The sequence below is a fragment of the Hypanus sabinus genome, chromosome 10 (genome assembly GCF_030144855.1).
Source record: "Hypanus sabinus isolate sHypSab1 chromosome 10, sHypSab1.hap1, whole genome shotgun sequence".
NCBI classification, from domain to species: domain Eukaryota; kingdom Metazoa; phylum Chordata; class Chondrichthyes; order Myliobatiformes; family Dasyatidae; genus Hypanus; species Hypanus sabinus.
In genome coordinates, this window is record NC_082715.1 from 114,568,470 (window position 1) to 114,593,911 (window position 25,442).

At 48.1% G+C, this 25,442-nt stretch overlaps 1 protein-coding gene across 1 annotated transcript in view; it reads left to right on the forward strand.

Annotated features, from left to right (window-relative positions):
* The window catches only part of LOC132401004 (inositol-trisphosphate 3-kinase B-like), an 80,222-nt gene that overhangs the window by 35,713 nt on the left and 19,067 nt on the right, over positions 1–25,442 (forward strand). The window contains exons 2-5 of the mRNA XM_059982715.1: positions 15,121–15,220; positions 19,995–20,208; positions 21,971–22,175; positions 24,220–24,321. Of these exons, the coding sequence (XP_059838698.1) occupies positions 15,121–15,220; positions 19,995–20,208; positions 21,971–22,175; positions 24,220–24,321 (621 nt within the window). The remainder of the gene's footprint in view (positions 1–15,120; positions 15,221–19,994; positions 20,209–21,970; positions 22,176–24,219; positions 24,322–25,442) is intronic.

The window sequence follows — 25,442 nt, forward strand, 5'->3', positions numbered from 1 at the left end:
AGTCACATTGATTGCCAAGCTGGTTGAGTAATTGTTCCGCCGGAGCAGTTAAAAGCAGTGATAAAAGACACTGTCTCTAGTGTTTTGTCAGAACTTCGATTCCCTTGGTTACACACATTCTTTTTTTTCACTGAATTTGAAAGCACTTGAAGTAACCTCCCTTGAACTGCTGCTCAGTGCTCAGCGGTAACCCTCACTCCAGATTTCCGGCCTCCATTCTTGAGGTCTCAGCATTTTCCATTGGCAGTAGGCGGACACACCTGCCTCGAAGGCAAGGCTCAGTGCCTCTGGAACCCCAAACCTCTGGCAGTTCATCCTTTGAACTTTGTGTTCCTGGTCAGGAGCAACTGGGAAGGGCTGACTTTGTGAGGGTTGGATATCAGGACATCTGGGGAACTGTACCTCCTCAGTTGTAGGGTGTAAGGGAAGTGACATGGGCAGAGGATTCCCCATTGACCGAGTTTGACAGAGTCTTTGAAAATGAGGCAGAGTGAGAAATGGTGGAGGTTTACTATCAGCAAAATTAATAACTGTGAGATTCAGATTTGTATCAATTCGCTTTGAAACAAAGGAAGGGAGAGATTTTATCAGAATGTTTGCTGAGCCCTGGTCTGGAGCAGACAACCTGCAAGAAGATCTAGTGGTCAATTGGATCAACAGCTGTGGGTCGAGAGCAGGAGGGGTGTACTATTTGCAGAGCTAGTATGGGCTCGAGGAGCTGAAGAGCCTCTCGTCTTTAAGTTTGTGACCTGTGACCTCTGAGAGGTCACATCTAATTGGGCAGGGACTCAGGGCTGGATGTAGGGCCAAGGCTGGATTTAATAGGTTGCTTTATGGCCACAGCTGAGATCATACTCTGGCAGGAAATGGACAGACCAACTGATGGAAAGTCTCTCCTCGAATGAGAGGGTAATGGAAACTGCATCTCAGATCACACTGATAGCCCAGACATGGCACCTGCTACTACTGTTTCCCATAAGTAGAATGCCACAGTTGCAGAGTGCACACACACTAACACAACACACAAACACACTTATACACAGCACACACTAATGCACTGACACAACAACCAGTGTGATTCACCAAAACAGCTCAAATTAACACCCTTAGATAACACACACACAGACAACACGCACTAAAACTGAGACAACACAGACCAACACACTGACGCAACACACACTCTAACGCACTGAGACAGCACACACACTAACACAGTGAGGCAACACGCACACTAAAACTCTGACACAACATAAACTAGCACAGTGAGACAACACACACTAACACACTGTGACAACACACACTAACACTCTGAGACAACACACACTAACACACTGACAACACACACACTAACACACTTTGACAATACATACTACACACTGAGACAACACACACTGACACTCTGAGGCAACATACACCAACACACTGAGCACGCGCGCGCGCGCACACACACACACACACTAACACACTGAGACAACACACTCACTAACAACTCTGAGACAACACATGCTAACACACTGACAACACACACACTAACACACTTTGACAACACACACTAACACTCTGAGGCAACATACACCAACACACTGAGCACGCGCACTCGCGCACACACACACAAACACACACTAACACACTGAGACAACACACTCACTAACAACTCTGAGACAACACATGCTAACACACTGACAACACACACACTAACACACTTTGACAACACACAATACACACTGAGACAACACACACACACTAACACTCTGAGACAACACACACTAACACTTTGAGACAACACACACACTAACACACTGAGGCAACACGTACACTAAAACTCTGACACAACATAAACTAGCACGGTGAGACAACACACACTAACACTCTGTGACAACACACACACTAACACACTTTGACAACACACAATACACACTGAGACAACACACACACACTAACACACTGAGGCAACACGTACACTAAAACTCTGACACAACATAAACTAGCACAGTGAGACAACACACACTAACACACTGTGACAACACACACTAACACACTGTGACAACACACACTAACACACTGTGACAACACACACTAACACTCTGAGACAACACACACTAACACACTGACAACACACACACTAACAGACTTTGACAATACACACTGAGACAACATACACTAACACTGAGGCAACATACACCAACACACTGAGCACACGCGCACGCGCGCACACACACACAAACACACACTAACACACTGAGACAACACACTCACTAAAAGCTCTGAGACAACACATGCTAACACACTGACAACACACACACTAACACACTTTGACAACACACACTACACACTGAGACAACACACACACACACTAACACACTGAGACAACACACACACACTAACTCACTGAGACAACATACTCACTAAAAACTCTGAGACAACACACACTAACACACTTTGACAACACACACTAACACTCTGAGGCAACATACACCAACACACTGAGCACACGCGCACTCGCGCACACACACACACACACACACACTAACACACTGAGACAACACACTCACTAACAACTCTGAGACAACACATGCTAACACACTGACAACACACACACTAACACACTTTGACAACACACACTACACACTGAGACAACACACACACACTAACACTCTGAGACAACACACACTAACACTTTGAGACAACACACACACTAACACACTGAGGCAACACGTACACTAAAACTCTGACACAACATAAACTAGCACAGTGAGACAACACACACTAACACACTGTGACAACACACACTAACACTCTGAGACAACACACACACTAACAGACTTTGACAATACACACTACACACTGAGACAACACACACACACTAACTCACTGAGACAACACACTCACTAAAAACTCTGAGACAACACACACTAACACACTGACAACACACACATTAACACACTTTGACAATACATACTACACACTGAGACAACACACACTAACACTCTGAGGCAACATACACCAACACACTGAGCACACGCGCACACACACACACACACAAACACACACTAACACACTGAGACAACACACTCACTAAAAACTCTGAGACAACACATGCTAACACACTGACAACACACACACTAACACACTTTGACAACACACACTACACACTGAGACAACACACACACACTAACACTCTGAGACAACACACAGACTAAAACTCAGACAACACACACTAACACACTGACAACACACACACTAACACACTGAGACAACACACACACTAACACACTGAGACAACACACACACTAACACTCTGAGACAACACACAGGCTAAAACTCTGAGACAATACACACTAACACACTGACAACACACACATTAACACAGAGACAACACACACACACTAACACACTGAGACAACACTACACTTCGAGACAACACGCACTAACACGTTGAGACAACAGACTCACTAACACCCAGATACAACATACACACTGATACATGATGCAGCTCACAATATCACAGGAATAGAGCACGCGCACACATAATCGTCATACAATATGCATAATAATGCTCAGATATCACACATGCACACTCACACACACAAGCACTAAAACATCTTACCTATCATAATCTCATACACTTCTGCCAGGTTGCCCTCAACCTCCGACATGCCAGAGGAAGTAACCCGATTTTGTCCAATCTCTCTTTATAAGTCACACTCTCTAATCCAGGCAGCAATTTAGTATTTATCTGTTGCACCAACTCCAAGCCTCCACATTCACCCTCTGATGTGGGAGCTGAGAATCGCAGCTAATAGTGGATTGTGAGTCTGGCTCTCTGACATATTAGACTATAGGCGAGCACTAGGTGTGCCTGAGTAATACGGCTGACAGTGACCGGAGAGTGCGGGAGATGGGAGTGCTTCCTGTTGGTCAGTATTGTGGGAACTGCGGTAGACCGACAAGTTTGCGCTGAGTTGGTGGGGGTAGCAGTGAGGGGGTTAAATCCAGCACCTACTGGTTCAATAAGATGTTGCCGTTGATGGAGCTCTATCTGTGATGTAGGGATCTTCTTCCAGGCTGCCTCACGTGGGCTGCTTCCAGTGAGCTCCCTGGCCTTGTGGAGGAAGCAGCTAAGTCCCCATCCTGGGACAACAACACTGGTGGTTGAGCAGAGGCTGGAAGAGTTGATTCCATGGAGAGAAAGCAGAATTTTCATTTCTCCAAGGGCATCATTCTTCACAAGAACGTACAACAGTACAACACAGGCACTTTGGCACAGGATAGCGCACTAAACTAATTAAACTGGTAATTAAATCCCTAACTAAACTTTTCTGCATACACAAAATCCATATCCCTCCATTCTCTGCACAGTCATATGCTTATCTTCAAATGCCTCTATCATATTTGTCTCCACCCCACCCCCCCCTCCCCAGTAACACATTTCAGGCTCCCTCCACTCTCTGTGTAAAAATGATGCCCCGCATATATCCTTTAAACATTTCCCCTTTCACCATGTCTTCTAGTATTTGAAAATTCCACCTTGGGAAAAAGGTTCCAACTATCAGTGACTCTCATAATTTTATAAATTTCTGCCAGATCTCCTGTCAGAAAAAACAATCAAGTTTGTCCAACTCCTCTTGACACCACAAGCAACGTCCTGGCAGACCCAGAGCCAGAGTAGATTTTATACCCTCAGCCCTGCCATTTCCTCACTACTTATCAAAGAACATGAGAAATAGGAACAGGGGTCAGCCATCGGCCCCTCGTGCCAGCTCTGTTAACCAACAAACTCATGATCAACCTTCTTCCTCGCATCATTTCTTGGCTTGTTGCCTGATTCCTGCAGGAAGTATGCCAATCTGTGTGCAATTTTGGGCATCCATTTCAGGATGTGGAGGCTTTGGAGAGGGTGCAGAAGAGGTTCTCCAGAATGGACTGGAGAGTATTAGTTACAAGGAGAAGTTGGACTTGTTTCCTCTGGAATGTCAGAGGCTGAGGAGAGAGCAGATACAGGTTTATAAATCTATGAAAGGCACAGATAGACAGCAAGAATCTTTTCCCCAGGGTATAAATGTATAACTTTAAGATGAGAGGTGAAATGTTTAAAGGGGAGATTTGTTTTACACAGAGAGTGGTAGATACCTGGAATGATCTAGCAGGGGTGGTAGTGGAGGCAGATATGACACAGGAGTTTAAGAGGCTGAGTGTTCAGGGAATGGATTATATACAGGGATTCCGTTTAATTTGACATCATGTTCAGCATGGACGTGTTGGGCCGCAGGGCCTGTTCCTACACTGAGGGGGGAGGAGGGCTAAGGGAGGGAACAGCTTCCTCCAGCCAGTAGACATACTAGAACCCCAGTGACTAATGGACATGGAGTAGGATCCCAGATTCAATGGGTCAGAAACCCTCCAGTTGCTGGAGATGCAACTGGGCTGAGAATTTTGTTGGAACTGAGGGTTTTCTAGAAACATATAAAATGGAAGAGTCTGGAGGTTGGGCTGGGTTGGACTGCAGTGAAAAGAACATTTAACAGAAGGATTGGCACTTGAACCAGGCCCAGATAATCTACCCTCGGAGGAGCAGGGGGTTTGGCAGTTGAACCAGGCTTAAAGAATCTACCCTCAGAGGGCGGAACTTGTCTGATGAAGCCTCAAAGTCTCCAAGAAGCCGGGCTGGGGAAATACTGTCTGTTCTCTCTTTTTGTCTGTTATCAGGAGGCTCAGCATATCCTTTCTGGCCTAAATTGAGACACAGTCCCTGTGCTGTGTACAGAAGATTAAACGATAATTAACAGTTGTAAGGCCCTATTTCCATTCCTGCCGATCAGGTCAATTTGAAGAAAGTAGTCTTAATTTACTTTCCTAATTGCAGGCAACATAAGCCTGCTGAAGACTGAGTGAAAACTAAAAGCACAGAAACCCCAATTGTCAAATGCTTTGTCTCCTGTCTCGGAAACAAAAGCTGAGCGTAGTAACCACACTGTTGCAGAGACTGCCTTTCAAAAATGCTCAGTGACTGAAGGTTTACAAGGTGGTTAGCGGAGGTTAAGTAAACAAGGGTTTCTTTGACATCCTCTCACAGCGAATAACCGCTAGTCTAGTAGTTTGTGTCAGAGAGCCAATTTGCAGGGAGTAAGGTTTCACCAACTGCTCAATTTTTAACGCTCTTATTTGATGCCATATCTAGATGAGTTTTCAAATTAGTTTATAGCCATATACAGCAGGCCTGAAGGTCACAGACTAAACAGTGTAGATGATGAAAATAAATGCACAAGAAACACACGGCTGAGTACAAAAGAGCAGAGTGGTGAAGAGGCTGTTGTGCAACCTGAAGCAGAGCAAAAGACAATGTCAATAGTGGGGTAACCCAGAGAGGGCAGAACTGAGGTGATCAGTTCTGGAGTCCAATAGCAGTGGGGAAGAAGCTGTTCTTGAGTCCTGATGTCTGGACTTTCAAGTTCCCGATTCTTCTCTCAGAAGATAGTTGAAGTGAAAGGGAACCTTAAGGCAGAGAAAGCGAAAGACCAAACTCAGATTAGTTTAGAAGGGTACTGGATGGCTGGCGTCAACAAAGTGGCCTGTCTCTATGCTCTACGACAGTGAGATGGAGAGAGAAATCAGGCCCTTCAGACCTACGAGTCCATGCTGATCATCATTCAGACCAGAGGCTCCCAACCTGTTTTACGCCATTGACCCGCACCATTAACCAATGGAGCCCCTGATTTAGACTGATCCCAGTTTCTCTCCATCACACACTTTCACATACACACACGTACGTGCGCGCACACACACACACACACACACACACACTTTCACATACACACATGCACAGCAACTGGTAACTAATTAACTTGCACGTCAATGAGGTGTGGGAGGAAACCCACACAGTCACAAGGGGACCTGCAACCTCCACACAGATAGCAAACAAGGTCAGGATTGAACCCAAATTCCTGACAGTGAGTTGATTAGCTGTTCCACTGGGATGACCAACCCCCCCCCCCCACCACCCAGTAGAGCACAGAAAGAGCCCATTCAAATTATATGTGTGTCAGCTCTTTTATAGACACCAAAAAAAGCTTCACGCTTCTGTAATAACTCCATGGCACTGCACGTCTTCCCTTTGAAGTTACAGTTGAATTGGTGTCCAACAACCTGGTAGAAAGACCACTCTGACCCAGCAGCATGCAGCAGGCAGAAAGGCTCTTCACCTTCCCCTGGCTGGCATGTTGCCAAGGAGAATGGTGCTGAGGGGGAGTGGGATGGAAGTGTTGGACAGGGTGGCAGAAAAGGAGCAGCTGAAGGATTGAACTGGGATATTCTGGCCGATTCCATGAATTAACTCCACATCTCATGGAAGATGCTGTCCTTTGAAGTGCAATCTCAGGCTGGGCCCAGAAGAGAGATTAAAGCTTAGGTTGATGTACAAGCCATGAGGTGAGGCTATCCAAGAAGCCAGCAGTAGGCAGACTGATGGGGAGGTGTGGTAACTCACACTTCTGAACCCTCGGGACCCAGGAGCTAGAGGATGAAGTCTCTTTCTGTTTGTCCACTGCGAGGGAGCAGAGTTCACTATGGTTGAAGGGGCTGTACTATGTGACTTGAGATAAAGAGTATATGGCCACATCGAGTAATCACCAGTGCTTCCGGACTTTTGCAAGGGAGCTTCCTGCTCACCAAACTGTGTCACTACATCGCTGCTTTCTTACCACATGACCACTGTTTACACTCACAGACCAGAGGAAGTCCCTTCACAAGTATTTTTAAGACTCCAGTTTTTTATACATGTCAGCTCATGGCCGCAGACGAATCTCTCAATTTAAGGAACTGCTCCAGTTATCTTGGCAGATGTCATTTGTGGGAGGTCCACACGAGGGACTTGGAATGGGAGATTCCTCTATCCCTTTCCCTTCTCCTTGGGCTATTCCTTGGAAAGAAGAGTAGTAAATCTGTGGAATGCTCTGCCACAGACTGTGATGGAGACCAAGTCTGTGGGTATATTTAAGGTGGAAGTTGATCGTTTACTGATTGGTCAGGGCATCAAAGGATATGGCCGGAAGGCAGGTATATGAGGTTAACTGGGATCTGGAATCAGCCATGATGGAATGGTGGAGTAGACTCGATGGGCTGAATGGCTTAATTCTGCTCCTATGTCTTATGGTTTTATGAACTTGATTCCATTCCATTTCTGTGGGTCCTAAGGTGGCCAATAGAGTCACAGAAATTAGAGCGTGGAAACTTGCTGACCAAGACGGCCACCCAAGCTAGTCCCATAGGACTGTGTTTGGTCCTCTAAGACTTGCCTATCTGTGTACCTGTCATAGTGTTGAGGTTGCACAGAAGGGAAGCAGAATGCAGAGTATGTTGTTACAAATACGGAGAAAGTGCATTGCAGATGGACAAGAAGGTGCAGGGATAGAACAGGATATCAGCAGTTCATCTTTTCCAGTGAGATGTGTATTCAAAAGTCTGATAACAGGGGGATCAAAACTGTCCTTGAGCCTAGTATTCTCAAGTTTTTGTGTCTTCTAACAAGAAGGGGAAGAAAAAATGACTGGGGAGAGAGGGGTACTTGATTATGTTGGTAGGCAGTATGATAGAGTCAATGGAGAGAAGGCTGTTTTATGTGATGGACTGGGCTATGGTCACAGCTCTCTGCCATTTCTTGCACTCGCAGTTCCCGTAGCAAGCTGTGACATATCCAGACAGGATGTTTTCCTGGGGTATTGGTCAGGATTGATACAGATGTGCAGGGATATGCCGACCTTCCAAATTCTTCAGAGTAGAGGCATTGATGAGATTTCATGGCCATAGCATCTATGTGGCTGGGCCAGGCCAGGTGTTGGTGATAACGGAAAATTCTGGAAACATTCAGCAGGTCAGGCAGCAGCAAAAGAGAGAGAGGGGGGCACAAACAACGCTTCAGGCTAGAGGCCCGTCATCAAAACTGAGAGTTAATTTCAAGGAAAGTGGAAAAGGGATGGATTAGAGAAAGGAGAGTCTCTGATAAGGATAGAGTGAAGCCAGGGTTGCAGCTCACAGGTATTCATACCAAAGGTACAAATACCCACAGACATTTAAACACAGGGTACAAATACCCACAGACATTCAAACCCAGAGGATAAATACCCATAGACATTCAAACCCAGACTACAAATACCCACAGACATTTAAACATAGGGTACAAATACCCACAGACATTGAAACACAGGGTACAAATACCCACAGACATTCAAACCCAGAGGATAAATACCCATAGACATTCAAACCCAGACTACGAATACCCACAGACATTTAAACGTAGGGTACAAATACCCACAGACATTCAAACCCAGGGTACAAATACCCATAGACATTCAAACTCAGACTTCGAATACCCACAGACATTTAAACACAGGGTACAAATACCCACAGACATTCAAACCCAGAGGATAAATACCCACAGACATTTAAACACAGGGTACAAATACCCACAGGCATTCAAACCCAGAGGATAAATACCCACAGACATTCAAACCCAGGGTACAAATACCCACAGGCATTCAAACCCAGAGGATAAATACCCACAGACATTCAGACCCAGGGTGCAAATACCCACAGACATTCAAACCCAGGGTACAAATACCCATAGTCATTCAAACTCAGACTAGGAATCCCCACAGACATTTAAACACAGGGTACAAATACCCACAGGCATTCAAACCCAGAGGATAAATACCCACAGACATTCAAACTCAGGGTACAAATACCCACAGGCATTCAAACCCAGGGTACAAATACCCACAGACATTCAAACCCAGAGGATAAATACCCATAGACATTCAAACCCAGACTACGAATACCCACAGACATTTAAACGTAGGGTACAAATACCCACAGACATTCAAACCCAGGGTACAAATACCCATAGACATTCAAACTCAGACTTCGAATACCCATAGACATTTAAACACAGGGTACAAATACCCACAGGCATTCAAACCCAGAGGATAAATACCCACAGACATTCAAACCCAGGGTACAAATACCCACAGGCATTCAAACCCAGAGGATAAATACCCACAGACATTCAAACCCAGGGTACAAATACCCACAGGCATTCAAACCCAGAGGATAAATACCCACAGACATTCAGACCCAGGGTGCAAATACCCACAGACATTCAAACCCAGGGTACAAATACCCATAGTCATTCAAACTCAGACTACAAATCCCCACAGACATTTAAACACAGGGTACAAATACCCACAGGCATTCAAACCCAGAGGATAAATACCCATAGACATTCAAACTCAGACTACGAATACCCACAGACATTTAAACACAGGGTACAAATACCCACAGACATTGAAACCCAGGGTACAAATACCCACACATTCAAACCCAGGGTGAAAGTACCCACAGGTATTCAAACGCAGGGCACGAATTCCATGGTAGTTATCTTTATTCAGCTCTAATGCAGTACTTCATATGCCTAAATTACATAAATTTAAATTAACAGAAATTATTCAGAAAGGTCAAAATAAACAAAAATAACTCATAATGTCATTCATTCAGATTAAAGGAAGTCCAGCCCGAGGTAGAATTATGGTCAACCACCAGGTTGTAAAGCAACCAAAGCCTCTCGAGCAGGTCTCAACCTCATAAACCCTGCCAAAACAGGTATAAACTGATGAGGGGCATAGACAGGGAGAATGCACACAGTCACTGTTCCAGGGTTATGGAATCAAGAACGAGAGGGCATAGGTTTAAGGCCGAGTGAAAAAAATTCAGAGGAACCTGAGGGACACATTTTTTCAGACTGTGAGTCAGTTATGTTTAGAAAGAGCTGCCAGAGGGAGTGTTTGGTGCAGGTACATGAACAACATTTAAAAAGGTACTTGGACAGTTTTATAGGGATATGTGTCAAACATGGGGAAATCGGACCAGCTTAACCAGGATCTTGTTCAGCATGGACCAGTTGTTCCAAAGCACCTGCTGTTGTGCTGTAAGACTCCATAGCTGTAACTAAAGTTGTCTGAGGGAACGTTCCCCTAGACAGCTGGTGAGGGTCTGGAAGACACTGCCAGCAGGAGTAGTGAGGCAGGTTTAAAAAGGGTGCTGAATAAGTGAGTGTCTACAGGATCGACAGGGTTAGTCCCTTACAGAGTTGGCACCAATCTGGTGGAACAGAGGGACTCCTTTTATGCTGTAATTGGAAATGAGAGCATGTAATCATTAGATTATTTCTGTGACGCAGTTGAGAAGGCTGAAATGTGCTCAGTTTTGCTGCTTCTTTGGACTATACATGAGGCGGCCAGTCCAGCACTTATTTCCTTCCCCCCAACCCCTAAGCAGGCGCGGGTGAGCCACCTCTTTGAACCACTGCTGTCCTTTTGGCCAAGTATGGCAGGGAGCTCCTGTAGGTACCTGGCGATGTGTTCAATGGAACAATACTGTTCCCTTGGGATTCCTGCTCCAGTGATATATTTCCAGGTCAGAATGGTGTGGGACCTGCGGATGGTAGTGCTCAACGGCACCTCCTGCCCCTTGCCCCTGGTGGTAAAGACAGTGGGCTTGGGAGCTGCTTTTGGAGCAACTTGGGTGAATGGCGGCTGTGCGGTTTGCTTCTAATGAACTAACATCCTGCCGTAACTATGGAGACCAACCCTGGTCTCAGCACTAGACATACCCCATTTTCCTCCCGAATTTTCCCAACCCCTTTGCAACTTGTCTTCCCACTGATCCATTTTTGACAAGCATTTTCACCCTGAAACCTTGTTCCTGTGGCTCTGTGCACAGACGCTTCCTGACCTGCTGTGCGTCCCCAGCATTTTCTGCCTTTATCTCCGAGTTATATTGTTGACAGTTTCTTTGATCTCTCTGAGCCTGTGATCTGTTGCCGAGGCCCAGGGACCTGTTCAGTCTTGCCTGACCTTTAACGCTGCTTTCCTGTGGCCTATTTGCCAGGATTAAATCTCCTGGAAGTTCCAGTTTCAGTGGAGATCACCAGAACCTGTTCCTTCCTCTTGCACTGCCTGAGATAGCAGGGCTGTAAGTGGTGGCCCTCACTCCCTCTCTGACCCTGGTTCACTCTGCTGTATGCAATCTCAGGCCTGGCACGCACGCAACCCCCTTCCCCACCCCGTATATACTATATGTATTTGTTAGGGTTTCTCTGTGCTTGCACAAGTGTGTATTTGTCCAACATTTGTGTGTGCATTTGTATGTAAGTGCAGTCGGTCAGGGCAAGGGGCAGAGGGTCAGAGGTGACCCTGGGAATCACACACACAGGATGCAAAGAGCAGGTGCCCCTGAGTTTGGAGGCAGACCATAGGTGGAGAACAGCTCACCAAGAAGTGACACACACACAAAATGCTGGAGGATTTCAACAGGCCAGGCAGCATCTATGAAAAAGAGTACAGTCAACGTTTCAGGCTGAAATCTCCATCAGAAATCTCGGCCCAAAATGTCGACTGTACTCTTTTCCATAGATGCTGCCTGGCCTGCTGAGTTCCTCCAGCATTTTGTTGTGTCTTGTTGCTCGTATTTCCAGCATCTGCAGATCTTCTTGTCCTCACCAAGAAGTGAGAGGGTTGTGTTTACAGGAAGGAGGACGTTGGTTCAGTCTCCAGTCTGCAGAGGAGACACACAGCATTGCATGAAGTTCTGGTCACCAGGCTATAGAAAAGATGTTAATACACTGGAGAAGGTGCTGAAAAGGTTCATAAGGATGTAGCCAGGACTGGAGGGCTTGTGTTTTAAAGAGAGGGTGATTTGTTTGTCCCTGAGCAAAGCAGATTGTGAGGTTTCCTTACAGAGGCTTATAAAATCATGAGGGATGTAGATAAGGGAGAGTCACAAAGGGGATCATTGAGGGTCAGAACTGCTGGTTAGTGAGGTTTATTAGGGTTTTGAGGCCAGGGTGAAGGGGGTCATTGAAGGTCAGAACTGGTGGTTAGTGAGGTTTATTAGGGTTTTGAGGCCAGGGTGAAGGGGGTCATTGAGGGTCAGAACTGGTGGTTAGTGAGGTTTATTAGGGTTTTGAGGCCAGGGTGAAGGGGGTCATTGAAGGTCAGAACTGGTGGTTAGTGAGGTTTATTAGGGTTTTGAGGCCAGGGTGAAGGGGGTCATTGAGGGTCAGAACTGGTGGTTAGTGAGGTTTAGTAGGGTTTTGAGGCCAGGGTGAAGGGGGTCATTGAGGGTCAGAACTGGTGGTTAGTGAGGTTTAGTAGGGTTTTGAGGCCAGGGTGAAGGGGGTCATTGAGGGTCAGAACTGGTGGTTAGTGAGGTTTATTAGGGTTTTGAGGCCAGGGTGAAGGGGGTCATTGAGGGCTTCAATGGGGTCAGAGATGGTCATATGGGAGTCAGTGGGTGTCTGAGGTCATTGAGGCTCAGGGTGGGGGAAGTCAGTGAGGGTCAAATTTAGGTCAGAGCACACAGTTACCATCCAGACAAGTACTTTCTGCTTTAATTCCTGTTTCTCTTCCTGCTGTATTCCTTTAAAAGTCTCTGAGCCTCGTTTATTTTTAGCAGCACTGGATCTGACGCCAGCTTTGTAACGGAATAACCTCCGCTTCCAGCCACAGCCCCCTGGAGATATTGGCGCAGCTTGCAATGGAAGCCAGAACTTCCCAGAGTTGGGAGTGGCAGGGCTGGGCCAGGGATCAGAGGGCCTTGGCATGCCAGCTGCCCCAGGATTCACACCACTTGAGTGTCCCATGCTAGAAAAGGACACCTTCTCCCACCCCGCACACCACTCCCTGGCCCTGTTCCAGTGACGTCACTTTTTCCACCGCCTTGCCTTCTGTGGTATGTGAGCCTCTGCTGATTATAGACCTCCCTTAACAATGGTTCAGCATTGACAGGAAGCATTAACCCTTTAGCTCTCCCCATTTCTTTTCTCTGGAGGCTTTTAAACGGTCACCCTCAGCCTCCAGTATTTCTTGACTTTGCCGGTTCATGCGTGAAGGCGAGTTGCATTTCTTTACAACACAGAAGGCGACCATTCAGCCCATTGAGTTCATTGAGGAGCTCAATCCCTGTGACCTATTCTCCCTACATCCCCATCAATGCTACCCCTCACCTGCACACCAGCCAATTAACCTCATAGTTCAGACCATACAAGATGAATGGCATGATCTGACTGGGTGGTACACAGCCAACGTTTTTAACTGTATCTCGGTGAATAATCCAATGCCATACTATGGGGAAACAGTATTACGACACAGAACAGTGCAGGAGCTTCCTGACCCATGGAGAAAGGCCACAGTCCCTAACCCCGAAGCTTTCTCACAAATCTCCTTCACAGTCTGCTTGTTTACGTCAGTAGAACAGGCAGCAACTGGGTCACAGTGACACACATTCTCTGCATTCACTGCTCTCCTACTGAACAAGCATCGTTCACCCATCCTCTGTCTGAGCTGTGACGCATCTCATAAATCTGAGTTTTGTGTGTGTGTGTGTGTGTGTGTGTGTGTGTATGAGCGTGTGTGTATATGTGTGAGTGTGTATGTGTGTGTGTTCCTTTACACTGTGTATGCATGCTACCAGATATACTATCAACTATCATTTTAATGTGGACTCCACTCACAAACACACTCTTTAGAACAATTTCCTTTGACCTCTCTGTTCTTCCATTCCTCCTGTTGATGTACATGACTACTCTGCACCAAATTCCCCCAATCCCACTCGTCCAGGTAAAATTTCCTTGTGGTTGATCACTATAGTTCACTTCCACCTCCACGTCATCCACAGATTTAGAAACTTGATCAAGTAAATGCATCTCATTTATTCCCTCCAGTGCCCTCAGAGAGACGAGGTGCACCAGAGAAGCATCCTTTGAGAAGAGGTGGGGGGATGCATGATATCCTCTGCTTCCAACCCTTAACTGCTCTTAGTGAAGGGCAGGATAGCAGTGACTCACCACTTCACAGTCTGGCTAAGCACTTAGTGATGGGGCGAAGAAAGTTCTACTCATCGTTTCACCACCTCTCTGACCACTGGAAACCTGATCTGAGCTCGCCTGCACTGCCCAGGATGTTGCTGTCCCAGTAGTATGTTGATTATAGAGGCTGTACAAGCCATCCGCAGTGGGAAAGTCCTATTTACCTCCTTTCTCTCTCTCTCACTCTCCCTCTCCCTCTGATCCAGAGTAAATCCTGGAGGAAGATCAAAAACATGGTGCACTGGTCCCCATTCGTAATGTCCTTCAAGAAACGGTATCCATGGATACAGCTGGCTGGACACGCAGGTAGGTACCCGCTTCCCGCAGGGGAGTCATTGCAGTTGTATAAAACTTTGGTCGGCCACACTTGGAGTACAGTGTGTGATTCTGGTTGCCCCATTACAGGAAGGGTATAGGAGCTTTGGAGAGGGTTTGTCCAACTTCTAATCTGCCTGGATTCAAGGGTATTAGTGATAGGGAGAAGTTGGACTAACTCTGGATCTGGACTCCTGCAGGACCAATCCCAGGGCTGAGATCAGAGGCCAGACCCCTGAAGGACCAACCGTGGGTCTGTCAGGAGCTGGGAGACTGTACTGCCAGCCCGTGGAAGCTCCAGGGCACTGTCCCAACTTTAATCCAGGTGGATAGGGAACATCCCAGTCTCATAGTGTAATCTCTGTGCTGGAACAGCTCTGGTTTGTGTGGCCGTGACTCATCTCCCTCCCGTGCCCAGCTGTTGCCTGATCGCACCTTCAGAAGCAGGGTGAAAACGCAAGTGCACCAGGCAAGTTACTGGCCAGCTCATGAAGCTAAAAGCTGACAGAATGGCCCTGACTTGCTGTGGGAATAACGGTCTGCATTCATTAATGAGCCAGTGTTACACTGTAGAACCCTATCACAACCTTAGGCCATCCAAGTCAGCAATGGCCAGACTGTTGAACTAGTGTACACCCAGCCTCTCCCCGCCTTGTAGAAATGGAGGGTCTACTGTCAAAGAATTGTACAGGCCCTTCAGCCCACCATGTTATGCCAATCATTTTACTAATCCCACATTAGTTCCATATCCCTCCAGGTCCCCTTCATTCAAGTAGCTCTCCAGATGACTCATGTCAAGTTTACTGCCATTTAACTATGTAGATGTACACCATCAAATGAGACTATGTTTCTCCAAACCAGGGTGTAAAAATGTTGCCACTGTTCCTGCCTCCAATGGCAGCTCATTCCTGACACCAACTATTTGTGTGAGAAATGTATCCCTCAAATTCCATTTAGACCTCCCCTCTCTCACCTTAACCCTCCCCCTCGGCAATCCTACCAAGGCACTCAACCCTCTCTGTGCCTCTCATAATTTTATAATTTTAGTATCAAATGTTGCCCCAGCCTGTTCAAAAGCACAAGGGGTTCTGCAGCTACAACACACACAGAAAGCTGGAGGAACTCAGCAAGTCTGGCAGCATCCAAAGAGCAGAATAAACAATGGCTGTTTTGTTCCCGATAAAGGGTCTCGGCCTGAAATGTCAGCTGTTTATTCCCCTCTAGATGCTGCCTGATTTACTGAGTTCATTCGACATTTTGTGTGTATTGCTCAGCCTAATCAATCTCTCTTGATAATTCGGACCTCCACTCCTAGTAATATCCTTGTGAATTGTTTTCTGCATCCTCTCATGCTTAACCATACAGTATGGAAGCAGATCCTTCATCCCGACTGATTCATGCCCACCACAACATTCTCTCTGCTAATCTCAGTTCTCCACATTCAGCCTGTAACCCTCCTAACCCCTCTCCTCCACATACCTATCCAAATACCCCTTAAATGTTGCAATTGTACCTGCCTTGAGCACTTCCTCTGGCAATTCTTTCCAGATTCTCACTGCCCTCTGAGTAAAGCAGTTGCCTGCCAGCTCTCTTTAAGATCTCTCCCCTGCTGCCTTGTATCATCTGGGCTTTCCAAGAGTCAGCTTATCGTCAGATACAGACAGTTCCAATGAAATTCCTTGCCTGCAAGCTCCAGATCTCCTGCTGATACAATGCCTTCATATTGGTGCCCACTCACAATGTAAGAGCGTTAGGAGGAGGCCTTTCAGCCCCTTAAGCCTATTCCACCCTTCATCATGGTCATGGCTGATCTACCTCAGAGCCGTATCCACATTCCTCTGGACTCCATAGTATTCAGCAACCTGTCCGGAAAGAACTCAGTGGCAGGGCTCCTGACAACCCTCTGACAGAAAATCCCAAAGATTCACTACTCCCTGCAGGAAGGGATTTCTCATCTTATTCCTAAACAGCTGACTTCATATTCTGAGACGGTGACCCTTGGCCAGGGGAACATCCTCCCTCCATCCAGCCTGTCCGCTCTGGAGAGAAGTTTGCAAATTCCAATGAGGCCTCCTCTCATTCTTCGATAGTGAAAGGGCGGCAGAGGTAGAGGGGGTGATGAAGAAGGCGCTTAGTATGCTTGCTTTTGTTGTTGAGGGCGCGGCATGCAGGAGTTGGGATGTTAGGTTACCGCTGTACAAGTTGTTGGTGAGACTGTACTTGGAGCATTTTGTATAGTTCTGGTCACCCTGCTGTGGGAGGGATGTCTCTAAACCAGAGAAGGTGCTGGAAAGATTTACTAGGACTGAATGGCATGAGTTATAAGGAGAAACTGGATATACCGAGAGTCCCTTTGCCTGGAGTGAGGGAATCTAAGAACTGGTTTTAGAGAGGTTTACAAACTTGTGAAGGACGTAGAGAAGTTGGGTGATCACAGTCCTGTGTAGGGGACGCGGTGTAAGAGAACAACAAGATTTTCTCACAAAGAATGGGCAGTATATGGAACAGGTGCCAGAGGAAGTGGAAGAGGCACATGCAATGGGTGGCACTGAGCGTAGTGGTTAGCACGACACTTTGCAGTACCAGGGAGCCAGGCTCACTTCCCGCTGCTGCCTTAAGGAGTTTGTACGTTCTCCCCATGACCGCGTGGGCTTCCTCCAGGTGTTCCGGTTTCCTCCCACAGTCCAAACCGGTTGGTAGGTTAATTGGTCATTCTAAGTTGTCCCGTGATCAGGTTAGAGTTAAATTGAGGATTCCTGGGCAGTGCAGCTCGGAGGGCTGGAAGAGTCAATTCTGTGCTGTATCTCTGCTAATTCTGTGTGTAAATAAATAAATCAGCAATTACATTTAAAAAAAAAACATTTGTACAGGCTACACGAGTGAAACTGCAGATGCTGGAAATAAATAAAAAACACAAAATGCTGGCAGAACTCAGCAGGCCAGACAGCATCTATGGGAGGAAGTAATAACAACGTTTGGGGCCGAAACCGTTTATATTTGTACAGGCTCATGCTCAGGTTTAAAGGGATATGGGCCAAATACAGGCAAATGAGGCAAAGACAGTTAGGAACTTGGTCAGCATAAGGTGTTGGGCCGAAGGGCCTGTTTTCTGTGCTGTATAGCTCTATGACTTTATGAATGCAGTCCGGTCTACTCAATCTCTCCTTATATGGTATCCAGTCCAGTGAATCATTACTACACTTCCTCTGTAAGTAAATTGGTGAAGGAAGCTAAAACAATGCACAGTACTCCAGGACTCTGTATAATTGCATGAAGAATTTCTTTTACTCCTAAATTCAGACTGCTCACGTTAAAGGCCAAGAGCAGGTAGGTACTCAATTCCTGGCACCTTAGTTATCGCTGTGTGTATTTAGGTCCATTTGAACTACCCAGATTATAACCACAAAAACTCTACATACTCTGCCTCTCTTTTGTTTTCTGAAATGAATGGCCTCATAGAATATGGTAATTATGGCAAAAGATAGGTCTGGTCCTCAGGTTGTGATTCTAAATTGGAGAAAGGCCAATTTTTATGGTATCAGAAAGGATCTGACTAGGATAGGTTGTTTTCTGGCAAAGATGTACTTGGTAAATGGGAGGCCTTTATAAGTGAAATTTTGAGAGTACAGAGTTTATATGTTCCTGCCAGAATAAAAGGCAAGGATAAAGGTTAAGATTACCTTGATTTTTGAGCATTATTGAGGTCCTGGTTAAGAAAAAGAAGGAATTTGCATGGAAGGTATAGATAGACAGGAACAAATGAGGTAATTGAGGTGTCTAAGAAATGCCAAAAAAATAAGGAAATTAGGAAGACTGAAAGAAGGTATGAGGTTGCTCTGGCAGACAAGGTGAGGGAGAATCCAAAGGGCTTCTAAAGATATGTTAAGGACAAGGGACTAAAAGAAATGGGGGAGGTGTTAAATGAATTTCTTACATCTGTATTTACTCGGAAGACGGTCACGGAGTCTATAGAAGTAGCAGTGAGGTCATGGACTCAATACAGATTATGGAGGAAGAGGTGTTTGCTGTCTTGAGCCAAGTTAGGGTGGGTGAATCCCCAGGGCTTCACAAGGTGTGCCCTCAGACCCTGTGGGAGGTAAGTTCAGAAATTGCTGGAGCCCCAGAGATATTTAAAACCATTGGTGAGGCACTAGAGGATAGCTAATGTTGTTCTGCAGTTTAGGAAGGGCTCTAAGAATAAGCCAGGAAATTATAGGGTGGTGAGCCTGATATCAGTAGTGGGAAAGTTTTTGGAAGCTATCCCGGGGCGACTGTATATGTAAGTATTTGGATAGACAGAACTGATTAGGGATAGTCAATATGGCTTTTTGCATGGTAGGTCTTGTATAATCAACCTTAGTTTCTCGCGGAAGTACCAGGAAAGCTGACAAAGACAAGGCAGTGAACGTTGTCTACATGGACTTTAGCAAGGTCTTTGACAAGGTCCTGCATTGGAGGTTGGTCAAAGGTTCAGTTGCTCAGCATTCAACTTGAGGTAACAAATTGGATTAGACATTGGCTTTGCGGGAAAGGCCAAAGAGAGCTTTCCTCATGGACTGGAGGATGTGCGTCTGTGCTGTAGTGTTCTGTGACTCTAAAGGTGGACTGGCTTAGATGGGAATTGGGTTTGCATGGACCCAGTGGGCCAAAGGGTCTGCTCTGCGCTCTGTGACTCTCTGGCTCAGCCCATCCCTTGACGGTGAGCATGCTGTGGAACGAGAAGGGTGGAAGTGTGCCAATCCCTGAACCTGCCTCTCTTCTGCAGGTAGCTTCAAGCCTGGGGCCAACGGCAAAATCCTGAAGAAGCACTGTGAGTGTGAGCAGCGCTGCCTGGCCCGCCTGATGCAGGACGTCCTGCGGCCCTTCATCCCCGCGTACCATGGCGTGGTGGAGAGGGAAGGGGAGAAGTACAACCAGATGGACGACCTGCTGGCTGAGTTCGACATGCCATGTGTCATGGACTGCAAGATGGGAATCAGGTGAGCTGGTGCCTGATCACCGGGGGACAGGCCTGCCCCTGCCCCTGCCCCTCCATCAGCATGGCACACACCAGCCCCAAGGAAGGGTCCTTTCCTTATGCCTTTCTTTGTAGTAAAGCTCCCACAATCCACCTTACAACTATCCCAGTACTCCAGATGGGTGACGTTCCTGTGTGGGATTGCAGTATCTGTCCTCTCACCCAGAGCAGGATCCTGGTTCTTCACTCCCCCATGCACACACACTGGGATCTGCATCCCAACCCCTCCCACACAGAAATCCCCATTCCCATCCCCTCCCACACTCTGGGATCCCCATTCCCATCCGCTCCCACACAGAAATCCCCATTCCCATCGCCTCCCACACTCTGGGATCTCCATTCCCATCCCCTCCCACACACTGGGATCCCCATTCCCATCCCCTCCCACACTCTGGGATCCCCATTCCCATCCCCTCCCACAAACTGGGATCTCCATTCCCATCCCCTCCCACACACTGGGATCCCCATTCCCATCCCCTCCCACACACTGGGATCCCCATTCCCATCCCCTCCCACACAGAAATCCCCATTCCCATCTCCTCCCACACACTGGAATCTCCATTCCCATCCCCCCCCACACACTGGAATCTCCATTCCCATCCCCTCCCACACTGGGATCCCCATTCCTATCCCCTCCCACACTCTGGAATCCCCATTCCCATCCCCTCCCACACAGAAATCCCCATTCCCATCTCCTCCCACACACTGGAATCTCCATTCCCATCCCCTCCCACACACTGGAATCTCCATTCTCATCCCCTCCCACACTCTGGGATCCCCATTCCCATCCCCTCCCACACTCTGGGATCCCCATTCCCATCCCCTCCCACACTCTGGGATCCCCATTCCCATCCCCTCCCACACACTGGGATCCCCATTCCCATCCCCTCCCACACAGAAATCCCCATTCCCATCTCCTCCCACACACTGGGATCTCCATTCCCATCCCCCCCCACACACTGGAATCTCCATTCCCATCCCCTCCCACACTGGGATCCCCGTTCCTATCCCCTCCCACACTCTGGGATCCCCATTCCCATCCCCTCCCACACTCTGGGATCCCCATTCCCATCCCCTCCCACACACTGGGATCCCCATTCCCATCCCCTCCCACACAGAAATCCCCATTCCCATCTCCTCCCACACACTGGAATCTCCATTCCCATCCCCCCCACACACTGGAATCTCCATTCTCATCCCCTCCCACACTCTGGGATCCCCATTCCCATCCCCTCCCACACACTGGGATCTCCATTCCCATGCCCTCCCACACTCTGGGATCCCCATTCCCATCCCCTCCCACACTCTGGGATCCCCATTCCCATCCCCTCCCACACACTGGGATCTCCATTCCCATGCCCTCCCACACTCTGGGATCCCCATTCCCATCCCCTCCCACACTCTGGGATCCCCATTCCCATCTCCTCCCACACTGGGATCCTGGTTCCTTCTCCCTCCTTCACTCCGGAATCCCAGTTCTCATTCTCTCTCCCGCATACCAGGACCCCTCCTCAGACATCCACCAACCATCCATCTCTTCATTCCTCCACCTCCTCCCTCCCCTTCTCCATGTCTCATCCTCCCCAGCACCCTCCCTGCCCAACCCCACACCATGCTTCACAACCCCCCAGAACAGAACTTCGTCCGGTGTAAAAGAGTAGCCATCGACATGATGGGCTGAAGGGCCTGCTTTGACTCAAGTTGGGGGCTGTGGTGTTCCCCAGGACCTACTTGGAGGAGGAGCTGAGCAAGGCAAGGAAGAAGCCAAGCTTGAGGCGGGACATGTACCTGAAGATGGTGGAGGTGGACCCTGATGCCCCGACAGAAGAGGAACATGCTCAGAGGGCCGTTATCAAACCCCGCTACATGCAGTGGCGGGAGACCATCAGTTCCACAGCCACTCTCGGCTTCAGGATCGAAGGTGTCAAGGTAAGTGGGATCCCTTCCCTAACTTTGTTGAGGGAAAAGCAGGTACCAGACTCTCGGCAATCCCATAAGACCGGGGAATTTGTCTACTTACAACTCAGTCATGAAATAGTGCAAGATGTGTTGTCATTTGATTGTAAACGTCCCAGTGGGGGCAGATTCATTGTAAATGTCCCAATGGGGGCAGATTCTTCATTGTAAACATCCCAGTGGGTGCAGATTCATTGTAAACGTCCCAGTGGGGGCAGATTCTTCATTGTAAATGACCCAGGGTGCAGATTCATTGTAAATGTGCCAGTGGGTGCAAATTCTTTAGCGAGGGAGCAAGGTTCCATCTTTCTCTACCTACAAAGTTCATAATCTTATCGCAGTCTGGTGATATGTAACCAAGGTGGGACATTGTAAGGGAACCTCCCTGAGATAACAGTCTCAGGAATGAGAGCTATTTGCTGGCTCAATTCCCCACATTTTTGCCCTGTATCCAGCTCTTCCAGCCTGAGAGTGTATCGGCTCCCAAGCTGCTCGGCCTTACCACTGTTACCTCATCCCTCCACTGCTCAGCTGTCACTCCTTCCACCCTGGCCCCCTCATACCTTTCATTGCCTCTGCTGACAATTTCCCAGCCTCGCTTGTTCTTCGCTCGGCATCTCTCGTCCAATCAACTGTCCTGACAATCCCTCACCCTGGCCACTGACTCCTAAACCCCATCCAATTCCATTAGACCATAAAATATAGCGGCAGAATTAGGACTTTTGGCCGACCAAATCTGCTCTGCATTCCAATCATGGCTGATTTCTTTTACAACCCCATACCTGGTCTGCATCTGCTTCATTCTAAACCTCTTGCCCTGTCAACTCTCCGCTCACTCAAAAGCCTTCTTTTCCATGTGTCTATCTCCAGGCAGAGGCAGCCTCTACAGTCATCATTTAATTTATTGCTATAATCCCCAGATTAATGGAATTGAAGCTCCCCTTTTCAGGAGGTGGGATTTGAACCCGGCCTCTACATGGCCAACAAACAGTGATGTAGTCGCAGCACCACCTGCTGTTGGTGTTTCACAGTGCACCCAAGCTCTGTCATTCGTCACTGTGGTCCAGAACCAGTGTGGGTGGAATAGCTCCCTCACAGTTCCAGAAGGCAGGTTCAATCTTCGGTGCTGCCGTGAGTTTGCATGGTCTCCCTGTGTGGATTTTCCCCAGGTGCTCCAGTTTCCTCTCACAGCCCAAAGACTAGAGGCTAAGAAGATTATTTGGACCCTGTACATTTTCCCTAATGTGTAGTTGGAGGGAGTAAATAGGAGTATAGAAGAGTACAAAAAATAGGATTAGAGTAAATATTGATGGTCAGCATAGACTTTGGAGGCCAAAGGGCCTGATTGCAAGCTGAATAACTCTTTCTTATGGATGGCTATCAGTCAAGCACTGATTTTAACATGTTTAGGATGAATTTCCATTAAACCCACTGCAGAGATCAGCCGTCTCCTGTGTTAGTGGGTGTTTGGAGACATGTGTGTGTGTGAGAGAGAGAGAGAGAGAGCACTACCATAAAGCATTCCTGCGTGTATAGAATACATATGGAGCGTGTGTATATTGTGTGCTTCCATGTGTGGCAGGCTGATGATTGGGTTAAATGCCCCCTTCCTGTTCTAGGGGATGATATGGCCACCAGCCCCAGCCTCAGGGAGTATGTTACAACTGGAGCAGTTGTGGGCCAGACAGACATATCTGTTATAGGTTCCCTACCTGCCCACCTCCCCCAATCCTGCAGACAAGGCTTGTCTTTGAGGTGTTAGTTGGACGGAAGGCTTAGTCACCAGGCTCATGTCAGAGGTCAGCGCTGGAGCTTTGGCACAAGGGTCAGAGGTCAGCGCTGGAGTTTGGGCACAAGGGTCAAGGGTCAGCACTGGATCTTGGGCAACAGAGTCAGGGGCAGGGGTCAGTGTTGGGGTTTGGGGAGCAGGGTCAGATACAGGGGTCAGTTTTGGGGCTCGGGGAGCAGGGTCAGGGGTCAGTAATGAGCTCCTGTTGCCCGATTATTTCCCACACAGAATGAGGATGGGAGTGTCAACCATGACTTTAAGAAGACAAAAACTAAAGACCAGGTGATGGTGTCATTCTGGGAGTTCACCAAGGGAAACAAAGATATCCTGGTAAGTTAGCCACTTGTGACGAGTGGGCCAGCTGGAGAGACGGGGTGGGTGCCTCCTTTGCTATGGGGTTCTCAGGCTGGGTACAACTTGCTGGAAGGAATGGAGGGTTTGAGAGATGGAGGAGTGGGTGTGAGTGGATCCGGAGGGTTTGGGAGATGGGGGAGTGGGTGTGAGTGGATCCAGAGGGTTTCAGAGATGGGGGAGTGGGTGTGTGTGGATCCGGAGGGTTTGAGAGATGGAGGAGTGGGTGTGAGTGGATCCGGAGGGTTTGGGAGATGGGGGAGTGGGTGTGAGTGGATCCGGAGGGTTTGAGAGATGGAGGAGTGGGTGTGAGTGGATCCGGAGGGTTTGGGAGATGGGGGAGTGGGTGTGAGTGGATCCGGAGGGTTTGAGAGATGGAGGAGTGGGTGTGAGTGGATCCGGAGGGTTTGGGAGTTGGGGGAGTGGGTGTGAGTGGATCCAGAGGGATTGGGAGATGGGGCAGTGGGTGTGAGTGGATCTGGAGGGTTTGAGAGATGCAGGAGTGGGTGTGAGTGGATCCGGAGGGTTTGGGAGATGGGGGAGTGGGTGTGAGTGGATCCGGAGGGTTTGGGAGATGGGGGAGTGGGTGTGAGTGGATCCGGAGGGTTTGTGAGATGGGGGAGTGGGTGTGAGTGGATCCGGAGGGTTTGGGAGATGGGGGAGTGAGTGTGAGTGGATCCGGAGGGTTTCGGAGATGGGGGAGTGGGTGTGAGTGGATCCGGAGGGTTTGGATGATGCGGGAGTGGGTGTGAGTGAATCCGGAGGGTTTGGGAGATGGGGGAGTGGGTGTGAGTGGACCCGGAGGGTTTGAGAGATGGAGGAGTAGGTGTGAGTGGATCCGGAGGGTTTGGGAGATGGGGGAGTGGGTGTGAGTGGATCCAGAGGGATTGGGAGATGGGGGAGTGGGTGTGAGTGGATCCGGAGGGTTTGAGAGATGCAGGAGTGGGTGTGAGTGGATCCGGAGGGTTTGGGAGATGGGGGAGTGGGTGTGAGTGGATCCGGAGGGTTTGGGAGATGGGGGAGTGGGTGTGAGTGGATCCGGAGGGTTTGAGAGATGGAGGAGTGGGTGTGAGTGGATCCGGAGGGTTTGAGAGATAGAG